The sequence below is a fragment of the Anthonomus grandis genome, chromosome 5 (assembly GCF_022605725.1).
Source record: "Anthonomus grandis grandis chromosome 5, icAntGran1.3, whole genome shotgun sequence".
In the NCBI taxonomy this organism is placed as follows: Eukaryota; Metazoa; Arthropoda; class Insecta; order Coleoptera; family Curculionidae; genus Anthonomus; species Anthonomus grandis.
The window spans coordinates 37163652-37176443 of NC_065550.1; the positions used below are offsets into that span (position 1 = coordinate 37163652).

Consider the following 12792-nt stretch of genomic DNA (forward strand, 5'->3'; position numbering starts at 1 on the left):
AATTGCCTGTAAGAAATCAATAATTTCTTACAGGGATTCGAGGTTCCTGATAACAAAGAAAAAGATGAAGAAGAATAAGAAAAACAAGAAGAAAGGTTTGACTCAATTGCATGTAAGAAATTAATAATTTCTTACAGGCATTTCAGATCCTTAAAAAGGAAAAAGAAGAAGAAGCGTTTCACTCAACTGTCTGTAAAAAATCAATAATTTCTTCCAGGCATTTGAGGTCCTCAGAAAGAAAGAAGAAGATGATAAAAAAAGGAGAAGAACAGGAAGAAAAGTTTGACTCAACTGCCTGTAAGAAATCCATAATTTCTTACAGGTAATTGAGGTCCTTAAACAGGAAGAAGAAAATGATAAGGAAGAAGACCATAAAAGAATCTTTGACTCCGTCTGTACTGTTGAACTGTCCGTACAAAATCAATAATTTGCTTCCAGGCATTTCAGGTCCTGACAAACAAAGAAGAAAATAATAATAAAGAAGAAGAAAAAGAATAAGAAGAAACGTTTGACTCAACTGCCCGTAAGAAATTAATAATTTTTTCTGGGCATTTGAGGTTCCTTAAAACAAAGAAGAAGAAGAAGAAGAAAAACAAGAAGAAAGGTTTGACTCGACTGTAAAAAATTTATATTTTATTCCAGGCATTTAATAATAATAATATTAATAGTAAACGTCTCTATTTTAACCTCGACGAAGGGCAGCATAGTTGTTGGCCTAACCGAGTATATAGTAATCCCTTTACAAATAATTACTGACCTACATGTATAAAACAAAATAAACATAAATTATTAGTTATTAGTGATTTTGTTCCTGAATAGCATACACGTCAAACAAAAAATTAGCAATTGTTATAAATACAAGTTAATAGGTCATAAAAACTGGCAAATATTGCCAATTCACAAAAGAAAAAATAAAGGCTAATTAATGTAGTATTAACTCAATAAAAATTAACAAGAATATTACCAAAGTAGGTACCCAGAGAAAACCACAATAAGGTGTAAAGGTATACGTTCAATTCTTGGCTACAAAATCATTTCTTTCAGCTTATGTTTAAGGATGAAAATTTAGAACTGGAAAAATTTGGATGCTTAAAGAGGAAGATGTAGAAAGGTTTGACTCAACTGTCTGTAAGAAATCAATATTTTTTTCCAGGCATTTGAGCTCTTTAAAGAGGAAGAAGAGGAAGAAAAGTTTGACTCAATTGCCTGTCAAAAAATCACTAATTTCTTCCAAGCATTTAAGGTCCTTATAAAGCAAAAAGATGATTAAGAAAAATAAGAACAAGAAGAAACGTTTAACTCAACTGCCTGCAAGAAATCAAGAACTCGGGAACTTGGGGTTCTAAAAGAGGGAGAAGAAAATGATGAAGAAGAAGAAAAACAAAAAGAAACATTTGAATAAACTGTAGGAAATCAATAATTTCGTCTAGGCATTCGAGGTTCCTTAAAACAAAGAAGAAGAAGAAGAAGATGAAGAAGAAAAAGAAAAACAAGAAGAAACGTTTGATTCAATTACCTGTTGTAGAGAGAAAGAAAGAATGCCTGTAAGAAATTATTGATTTCTTACAGGCATTTGAGGTTCCTAAAATGAAAAAAGAAAAGGATAAAGAAGAAGAAGAAACATTTGACTCAACTGTCTGTAAGAAATCAATCATTTCTTCCAGGCATTTGAGGTCCTTAAAGAGGGAGAAAAAATGATGAAGAAGACGAAAAAAAACAAAAAGAAATATTTGAATCAACTGTCTGTAGGAAATCAATAATTTCGTCCAAGCATTCGAGGTTTTTTAAAACAAAGATGAAGAAGAAGAAGAAAAAGAAGAAAAAAAGTTTGACTTAATTGCCTGTAACAAATCAATAATTTCTTCCAGGCATTTGAGGTCCTTAAAAAGGAAAAAGAAAATGATAAAGAAGAAGAACAAGAAACAACATTTGACTTAATTGCCTGTAAAAATTCAATAACTACTTCCAGGCATTTGAGACTTTTAAAGAGGAAGAAAATGATGAAAAAAGACAAGAAGAAAGGTTTGACTCAACTGCTTGTAAGAAATTAATAATTTCTTCCAGGCATTTGAGGTCCTTAAGGAGGAAAAAGAAAATGATGAAGAAAAAGAAAAAGAACAAAAAGAAATGTTTGATTCAATTTCTTCCAAGCATTTGAGGTACATAAAAGGGAAGAAGAAAATGATAAAGAAGAGGAATAAAAAGAACAAGAAAAACTATTGACTCAACTGCCTGTAAGAAATGGATAATGTCTTCCAGGCATTTGAGGTCCTTAAAAAGGAAAAAGAAAATAATAAAGAAGAAGAACAAGAAACAACATTTGACTTAATTGCCTGTAAGAATTCAATAACTTCTTCCAGGCATTTGAGACTTTTAAAGAGGAAGAAAATGATGAAGAAAGACAAGAAGAAAGGTTTGACTTAACTATCTATGAGAAATTAATAATTTCTTCCAGGAATTTCAATTCCCTAAAAAGGAAAAAGAAGAAAACGAAGAAGAAATATCTGACTCTACTGCCTGTAAGAAATCAATAATTTCTTACAGGCATTCGAGGCTTCTTAAAACAAAGAAGAAGGTGAAGAGGAAGAAGGAAAACAAGAAGAAAGATTTGACTCAACTGTCTGTAAGAAATTAATACTTTCTTACAGGTATTTGAGGTTCCTAAAATTAAAGAAGAAAAGGATGAAAAAGAAGAAGAAGAAAAAAACGAAGAAGAAATATTTGACTCTACTGCCTATAAGAAATCAATAATTTCTTCCAGGCATTTGAGGTCCTTAAAGAGGGAGAAAAAATGATAAATAAGACGAAGAAAAATAAAAAGAAACATTTGAATCAACTGTCTATAAAAAATCAATAATTTCTTCCAAGCATTCGAGGTTTCTGAAAACAAAGAAGAAAGATTTGACTTAACTGTCTGTAAGAAATCAATAATTTCTTACAGGTATTTGAGGTTCCTAAAATTAAAGAAGAAAAGGATGAAGAAGAAGAAGAAGAAAACGAAGAAGAAACATTTGACTCAATTGCCTGTAAAAAATCAATAATTTCTTCCAGGCATTTGAGGTTCCTTAAAACAAAAAAGAAGAAGATGAAGAAAAACAAGAAAAAACGTTTGGCTCAATTGCCTATAAGAAATCAATAATTTCTGGTCCTTAAAAAGGAAGAAGAAAATGATGAAGAAGAAGAATAAGAAAAAACTTTTTACTCAACTGTCTGTAAATCAACAATTTTTTCCATGCATTTGAGATCCTTACAAAGAAAGAAGAAAATAATAAAGAAGAAGAAAAAAACAAGAAAAAACCTTCGACTCAACTGCCTGTAAGAAATCAACAATTTCTTCCAGGCTTTTGAGGTCCCTAAAAAAGGAACAAATGTCCATACCTTGCAAACTCGATACAGATCCGGGCGGACTATCGACCCATAGGGCGCTATTGCCCACATTATTGCTGCGCCTCTGGATGACCCCCAGAAGATGTTTCTGGATGTCCCCTTTGACTGACGGCCTGGCCGTGTCGGCGTTCTCTTCCAGTTGCAGGGTGATATTGACGAAAACGCCCGCTTGCCCTTGAGACCTGTCCCCCTGATAGATGTTATTCACTTGGGATCCCAAATATTCGTCACTGAACGGCGTCATCGACATGGCCGACTCGATCTACATACGTCAAACATTAAAAATTAAATTAATTCTATAATTCATTCAGTCTTACAGCTCTTTCTGCTTCATAAGCTAACTGCTCGTAGCTCTCGCTGCTCTTCTCCAATAGTTCCTTGGCCCACACCACTCTCCTCTCGTAGATCCGGTCTACCCTAAGCGAGAGAAGGACAGAAACGATTTTTCTGCAGGGATCTCGGTGTTTCCTTCTCGCTGTTCCTGGTCTACAGTGGCACGCGCTCACGCCCGATTCTGTTCTACAGATTTCGTGTTGGGAGGCGTCACATGTAGAGTCGTCACCCACGATACACGTATCGATCCTAGAAATGATAAGAGTTTTATGTATTTACCGAAACTCGGGTAAATTGGATAAATTAATTGAATAAGATTGGGTTATTACTACCGTTTTAATACTACAATTAAAAGTTGTAGTATTAAAACGGTATTATAATTTATTGTAAATCATCGGTTTGGCAATAAAGCGCAAATAATTGTTCATATTTTTGACATGTATGGTCGGTCATTCTCTCTTTGGTGTCCAAATAGTTGTTACGAAATAGAAATAAATTACTATTCAAGCAGTAGTAATTTATTTTAGTATTTAGTAAGTTCCATACCAAATACTACAAGAATATTCTTATTATTTTGGAAAATACCTACTGCCAAGAATAATGAATATTGTTGAGACCTTTAGCAAAAGAAAAATGTTATTAGAACATAGCTTCTTTTAAGAGGGACAAAGTATCAATATCTCTAAAAGCAAGAGAGTTTGAGATGTAAAATTTGAAATATAGTCTCTTCTAATAAATTGATTGGACACCTATTTCACCGTTTTTTCTAAAAACTTTTAAAAGTGGAAAAATTATCCTCGGAAGTTGACTGTTTTTTTTAATTCGAATTTTAACGTTTGACACGTGACACGTGAAACTTAGAAAAAAAGCTTCTTCTAATAAATTCATTGGATATATATTTCACGGTATTTCCTAAAAACTTTTAAAAATTGAATAATTAGCTTTGGATTTAAAAAAAAAAAATTATTTTATTAAGACTTTCTAGGGACAAAGTGTATCTCTGAAAGCAAGAGAGTTAGATATGTTAAAGTTGAAAAATGACTTTTTTTAAATAAATCTATTAAATACCTATTTCAGGATTTTTTTTTAATTTATTAAAATATGAGAAATTAGGCTTGGAAGAATTGGAATTCAAAGGGACAAAGTGCTCATATCTCTGAAACTAAGGGATTCACAGATATGAGAAAATTAAAATAGATAAGTTCTACTAATAAATTGATTGAGAACCTATTTTAGTATTTTTTCCAAACAGTTATAAAAGTGAAGAAATTATTCTTGGAAGTTATTTTTTTTAATTCAAATTTTAACGAATAAAGAGTTCATATCTCTAAAATTAAGATGGTTAGACATGTGAAATTTAGTACATCTAAATAGCTTCTAGCTAAAAAGAATTTAGCTTTTTTTTTAAAAAGGAATTAGCCTTGGAAGTTGAAAAAATTACAAAAAAAATGGAAATTTTTAGCAGAAAATGTCCATATCTTTTAAACTAAGTGAGTTAGAGACTTGAGATTCTGGAACATAGTTTATTAGAATAAAAAGATTCGACACTGATTTCATCGTTTTTTTCTTTAAAAAAAAAGTTAATTTACTGTTTTAAATAAAAACATTGGACGGAAAAGTCACATTACATAGTAAAAATTTAATTTCGTTACGATTTAAAGCATAATACAGATATCACCTCTGTATATGTGGTAGAAACCACAAAAATGTATAATTCACGTCTAGTTTAAATCTTTCCTGGCGTTTAAGGTTTTTCAGCCACTTGGGTTTTCTAACACCATATGCCTGAAATTTCTAAAAACTGACCTCAAGACTCATAATCAAATTACAGTAATATCCAGAAAAAGTTGGAACAATTTGCTCAAAAAAAAACTTTTTATACTAAAAATAATGCCACTTTTGGAGCCGAATATTCGCAATGTAAATGGTCAGAAACTTAATCTTCTTCATATAATTAGCAGTATATAGAAATGTAAAAATTCGCCTTAGAAATTATTATTTTTTTATTTAAATTCATAGCAACAAAATGCTCATTTCTCTGAAACTAAAAATAGATACATAGGTTCTTTCAATTAAATCATTGGACACATGTTTCAGCATTTTTTGAAAAAACCTCAATTTACTAGAGACAAAATGCTTATATCTCTAAAACTAAGGAAAATAGTGATTTGATATTTGGAACATAGGTTCTCCTGATAAATTCTTTAAACACCTATTCAAGGGTTTTTGCCCAAACTTTTTAAAAGTAGAGAAAATAGTCCTGGAAGTTGAAAAAGGCTTTTCTAAAAAAATCGGGATTTCTAGTGACAAAGTAAGTGCTCATATCTCTGAAGCCAAGAGAGTTAGAAATGTGAAAACTGAAACATAGTTTCTTCTAATAAATTATATTATAAAACAAGTTGGAATATTATCCTTGAAAGTTGAGATCTTTTTTAAATTGGGAATCCAAGGAACAAAGTGCTCATATATCTGAAACTAAGAGAATTAGAGATATGAAAATTGAAACACAGCTTTTTATAATAAATTCATTGAATACCTATTTCAGGGTTTTTCCCAAAAAGTTTTAAAAGTGGAGAAATTTGCCTTGAAAATTGAAAAATATTTTTTTGTTTGAACTCAAATTCTTAGCAACAACAAAATGCTCATATCTCTGAAACTAATGAAGTTAGAGATTTGAATTTTAAAATAACGTTTCCTCTATTAAATTTATTGGATATGTATTTCAGCCTTTTTCTAAAAATGATTGAAAAATAAAAATATTAGCCTTGAAGTTAAAAAAAATGCAAAATAAAAAATGTTTAATTCTCAGAAGAAAATGTCAATATCTCTAAAACTAAATGAGTTAGAGACATGAAAATTAGTACATTTTTTTTCTAATTAAATAGTTTTAGATGCTTGTTTCAGCGTTTTTCCCTAAATCATAAGAAAATGGAGATATTAGCATTGGAAGTTGAAAAAAATTAAAAAAAAAATGGAATTTTCAGCAAGAAAGACATGAAATCGACTGAATTTAATAGAGGAAGTTACATTCCAAATTTCAAGTTTCTAACATCATTAGTTTTAGAGATATGAGCATTTTGTTGCTAGAAATTTCGGTTTTTTTGTTAATTATTTTTTCCAAGGCAAATATCTTTGTTGTAAAATTTTTTTCAAAAAAACGCTGAAATAGGCGTCGAATGAATTTAACAGTGGAAGTTACATTTCAAATTTCAAGTTTCTAACATCATCAGTTTCAGAGATATAAGCATTTTGTTGCTAGAAATTTCGGTTTTTTGAGAATTATTTTTTCCAATTTCCAAGACGAATTTCTTCATTGTAAAATTTTTTTAGGAAAAACGCTGAATTAGGTGTCAATTTAATTTTATAGAGGAAGTTACATTCCAAGTTTCAGGTTTCTAACGTCATTAGTTTTAGAGATATGAGCATTTTGTTGCTAGAAATTTCGGTTTTTTGATAATTTTTTTTTTAATTTCCAAGGCGAATTTCTTCATTGCAAAATTTTTTAAGAAAAAACGCTGAAATAAGTGTCGAATGAATTTAATAGAGGAAGTTGTATTCCAAGTTTCAAGTTTCTAACATCATAAGTTTTAGAGATATGAGCATTTTGTTGCTAGAAATTTTGGTTTTTTTGATAAATATTTTTTTCAAGTTCCAAGGCGAATATCTTTATTGTAAATTTTTTTTCAAAAAAACGCTGAAACAGGTGTCGAATGAATTTAACAGACGAAGTTACATTTCAAATTCGGGGTTTTTCCTAATCAGGGTTTTTCCTAAAAAAATTTTGCAATGAAGAAATTCGCCTTGGAAATTGGAAAAAATATTTATCAAAAAAAACGAAATTTCTAGCAACAAAATGCTCATATCTCTGAAACTAATAATGTTAGAAACTTGAAATTTAAACTATAACTTCCTCTGTAAAATTCATTCGACACCTATGTTAGCGTTTTTTTAGAAAATTTTTTGCAATGAAGAAATTCGCCTTGGAAGTTGGAAAAAATAATTATCAAAAAACCAAAATTTCTAGCAACAAAATGCTCATATCTCTGAAACTAATGAAGTTACAAACTTGAAATTTGGAACATAGCTTCTTCGAATAAAACACTAGAAACCTATTTCTCTTTTTTCGCCTTAATTAAAAATTAAAAAATCGACCATGGAAATTTTACAGAAATTTCTAGCGACCAAATTGATCCTCAAATTCCTCTATATTATGAGCAATATGAGGTTAAAATTTTAAGCCTCTTAGACCTTCAACGACTAAATTGCCTCTAACTCAAAAAGTTCTTGAGCTACAAGAATCCTTCATACATCAAATTACTTGGCAATAAATATCCTTTCATTATCTAAAACCGTTTTAAGAATATTCCAATTATTTCATACAAATATTCTTAAAACTTCACTCTCAACCAAAGCACCTTAAATCCTGAATCACGTTGAAACCCTGGAATAATATTGAAAGCATGACTAACATAAAGGTAAGCAGCTTACCTAACGGGAGGATGACTTGGCCTGGGTCTACCTCCAAACCCTGGACGTCTCTGAGCGGGTTTAATCGATCCATAATTCGGTTTAACAGGTTTATCGTTTTGCTCCACGTAACTGGTTCCCTGCACCACTTGGTTCTTGGATGGTACGCTCGGTTTTATTATTCCCGAGGGAATCGAAGTGGGATCCGGATTATCCCCGAATAGGTTCAAGTACGTTCGTTTACCGTCTATGGATACGAAACCCTCGTCACCTACCGGGGATGTTAATACGTCGGAGTGGGAGTTGATGTTTTCAATGTCCACTAAAAATTAATGTCAAATTTAAATATATTTTTAAAAAAATACGATATAGAATAATGTAAGTATTAAAAAAAGATGAAATAGGACCCTTGCTTAAAAGCAGGCCTATTAGGAAAGATCCCTGTAAATTAAAATATTATATCAAAAAAAAAATAATTAACTTAACATACTTATATAAAAGACATAGAATTTAGATCCAAAATTGAATTAAAAAAAATGCATAGGCCAGTAAATACAGTAAAGGTAAAGAAAAGAGCGCTATGGTAAATAAGAGAAGCAAAAAGAGAACAGACCCTGACATAAATTTCTTGATAATTGCAGGCACTAATTATCAAAATGTTTTGAAAATTATCAGTTTTTTTTTTTAAGTTTCAGAACACATTCATTTTATAATAATTCTTCGCTTATTATTAAACTGCAAGGTTGTATGTCTTAGGAGAGCCAAAATCTTGACTTTTTCAGACATATCTCTGTCTCAGTAATTTAATATTTTCGGTATCATTCTAAAATTGTGTTTTTCTATTGTGGTTAATCCAATTACATATGGAAACACTAATTTTGTAAATTATGATTTGTTTATTGTAAAACTGCGTCCATGATATAGGCTTTAGAAGACCCAAAATCTTGACTTTTTCAGACATATCTCTGTTTCAGTAATTTAATATTTTCGGTATCATTCTAAAATTGTGGTTTATCTAATCACGTACGAAAACATTCATTTTATAACAATTCCTTGCGCTTCCATGATATAGGTTTTAAAAGAGCCAAAATATCGACTCTGTCGGATATATCTCTGTCTCAGTTCTTTAATATCTTCGGTATCAAATTTTGTAGGAATTTCAGGCGTTTATTTTTTTGATTTCTTGAAATTATATATTTTTTTAAGGAACTTTAGCCATCAATTTTGTCCATTCCGCAAATTGATTTTCAAAAATTCTTGAAGTTTTCCAATTTTTGGAGGGATTTTAGGCTCTAATTTCCCAAAATTGCTTAAATTCATCGAGTTTTTATAACAATTTGAGGCATTTATTTTTATAATTTTTATTTTAAATTTGTCAAAATTCCAGGAGTCGATTTTTGAAAATGTTTCGATTCTTTCAATTTTTACAGAGAAATTTAGGCACGAATTTTTGAAATTGCTTGAAATCATTAATTACTTATAAAAAACGGAAATTGCACGGAAGTTCATATAAAGTTTCTTCCAGGCAGTCTTATTTTCAGTAATCAATAATTATTTAATAATGGTATTGCTTAAACTTTGTTGGTTTTATTAGAAAAGTGCTTATAAGCATTGTTCTAGAGCAAAATCTGGTCTATCATTTTGTTCTCTATGAGTTTTTAGCTTCAACTGAAAGAAATTGAAATATTTGGTAAAATCTAGCATAATTTGCTTAATTTCAAAAAAGCTCCTTATATTCCATTCGTAAATTCTTGCAGAGAAGAATAGGCTCCTTTTTTTCTCCTGAAGGATTTCTGGGATTAATAGAGCATTGAGAACTCCTATAAAGAGCAAAAATATCCCTTAGGATCCTGTTAAGGAAGAAGTGGAGCATTAAAAGGTTTTCTGAGGGTTTCATGGCACATTAAACTTAGAAAAGGAGTAAACGCTTGGGTTGAAGTTTCCTTAGGAAGAGTAGGATGCCTGGAAGAATATGTTTATTACTTAAAATTCCTTAAGGGACTTCTTGGAAGAGTGGATCTATTTTTCTGATGCATATCCAGAAACAACTGAATGATTGGAAAAATATATTTACTCTATCTATATCTTATATATCCTTATCTCAGTTTACAAATTAGAGGAAGATGGCAGCAAAATGATATTTTTCTTCTATAATTAGGCCAATTAAACCCGAAAAATCTTATTTTCAGATCATTAAGACACTATTAATAAAATGAAAGCATGATTCCCATAAGAGGAAAAGTTGAATTCTTATTTCGTCGGCTTACTGCCAAAACCAGATAAGTAACATTTTGTTAGTTTTGTGTAAATAAGGGTTTAAAGTTTCAACCTACAGTAAAACAACTACATGAACGGAAACATTTAATAAATGATAATATAACATAGATTGTAGTAGTATGAACATAATTAAAGCCAGATATCAGGAAGAAATTTATTAGCAAATGTTAATAATACAAAAAAAAGATGTGTACTTATTGGCAGGCTTGGTAACTAATCTTACAAGTACCTTTATCTTAAATGTCATCTTCAGGATCACTATCTTCAAGTGCTGGTTCAGGAATATTGTCTTGAACATCGTTGGACGATGGTAGATTTCGATAATATGGGTGAAATTCATCTGGAAGTTCTCCCGGTTTGCACAACCTTAATAAATCTTGAGAACGTTTATTTCTTGGTATTCTGCGGTATTATCATAAATCTATACTTCCTGGCTTAGCCTTTTGGTAACGAAAACATTCAACCAGTTTACCTTCTCATTTTTGACTTATTATTTTATCTTATTTTTAAGTTTAGACAGACTTTCCAAGTCAAAAAACTTTTGTAACTTGAGTTCCTGCACAGCAAACGGTTTCTTTTTTGATGCTGTTATTTTGGCCTTGCGAAATATTGTTAGCCAATCAGGGATTGTAAATACAGGAACAAACTTCTAAGCCCGTTTAATAGCACTGTGCGTGCTGTCTACTTCTATGTAGCTCTGTCCACTTTCCAGAAGCTTTTGCTGTATAATCATTAAGTTGGGATTTTTTTTGAACCAAATAGAGTAATAAAGCGCTAACCTGTTTTTCCAAATAAAATTTTTATTTTGCGTTAAATGTGCACTTACCCTGTTTTAGCTGTATAGTTTTGAGCAAAATTAATAATTTCCAGAGCAAGCCTACATCATTACAATACTTTTTCATTGTCTAACACTTATCTGGTTTATGCAGTAAATTTATATAGAAATTTTGGTTACGAAAATGAACTAAGCGCATAAATGGTAAAAATGTACTTGTCTTGTTTTGGCAGTAAGCCGGACGATTTATATATCCTGTTCTCAGTTTACAAATAAGAGGAGGATGGGAACAAAGTGATATTTTTCTTCTTTAGTTGGATCAATTAAGCCCAAAAAACCCTATTTCCAGATGATCCAGATACTATTAAGAAAACTAAATATCATTTTATAATACCAATTTACTACTTTTTGCTTAAAACTCATATAAACTGTTGAGATATTTGAAAAATCTGCCATGCTGTATGAAGAATTTTCTCCTCTTAAACAACAATTGTGATTACCTTTTTAATGGTAAGCTTTACAACGTGGATCAGACCACCAGACTTACCAGGTATGACGTAAGGCTTCCCTTGCCCCACGCTGGCCTCCCCCCCAGGTCCCTGGATAGCCGACACGGTGATATCGAAAATGTCCCCCAAAGCGCTTATGGGTGGTCTGGTGATGATCGGTTGGCGACCGGGTTTGTATTCGGTATCGTCCAGCACGATTCCAGGCCGGGGGCGGTAGTGTTGTTGGTGAGGAGCGGTTGCGATTCCGGTGGCATTTTCCCGCTCCAAACCTTAGAAAAAAAGATTTTTCATTTTATTTGTTTTTGGAGAAAAAACCAAAAGCGTAACTTACTTGGAACCGCAGTGGGACGATCCTCCGTAGAACCTACTTCGGATCTACTGGGGAGTTGCTCGGTACGGACGGTACTGGCACTTTCGGAGTGTTCACTTTTTATCGAAACCTCCGCGATTGAGGACTCCAATTGGGAGGTTTTGGAGGTGAAAGCTTCAGTGAGGTCAGCTGATGATGATGAAGCATTGATCTGTGTTGAGGTGATAAGTTCTTTGGAAGCGTTTGTGGGCGCTATTGTATCGGTTATAAGAGAAATTGGGGTTTCCAGGATGGGGTGGTCGGTTTTCATCGTCGGAGTGACCAGAGTAACCTAAGAAAAATTGTTAAAAAAGTGTTTGGTAAATCACTAACAATATTCATGTTCACATTCGTTTAAATCCAGGGTCGTTCTATTAAAGCTTCTCGAGGACTCAATCTTTGAGAGGGAGGTGTTTGGAGTTATCCAGGTCTTGACACTGATGACTAACAGTGTAGCTATGTGAAACAGTGTTTCAGCGTGGAATTATTCTTAGTTGGTTGGATTTTGGTTTTAACTAAGAATCAGTTGTTTGGTATTTACCATTTTACTCTTTCTATTAGTTACTCTTTCGGTTATACAAACCAGAAGAAAACTATGTTTAGATTATTAGAAATTTATTGAGGATTGCGGTATGGTGTGCGCCTTTTATATATTAAAAATTAAATTAGCTTTAAATTATCAAGAAGAAGTGCTA

General features: G+C 31.6%; 1 protein-coding gene across 1 annotated transcript in view; it reads right to left on the reverse strand.

Annotated features, from left to right (window-relative positions):
* The window catches only part of LOC126736402 (uncharacterized), a 70310-nt gene that overhangs the window by 21228 nt on the left and 36290 nt on the right, over nt 1-12792 (reverse strand). The window contains exons 8-12 of the mRNA XM_050440731.1: nt 12080-12389; nt 11787-12017; nt 8209-8509; nt 3705-3969; nt 3379-3649 (exon numbers count right to left, since the gene is read on the reverse strand). Of these exons, the coding sequence (XP_050296688.1) occupies nt 3379-3649; nt 3705-3969; nt 8209-8509; nt 11787-12017; nt 12080-12389 (1378 nt within the window). The remainder of the gene's footprint in view (nt 1-3378; nt 3650-3704; nt 3970-8208; nt 8510-11786; nt 12018-12079; nt 12390-12792) is intronic.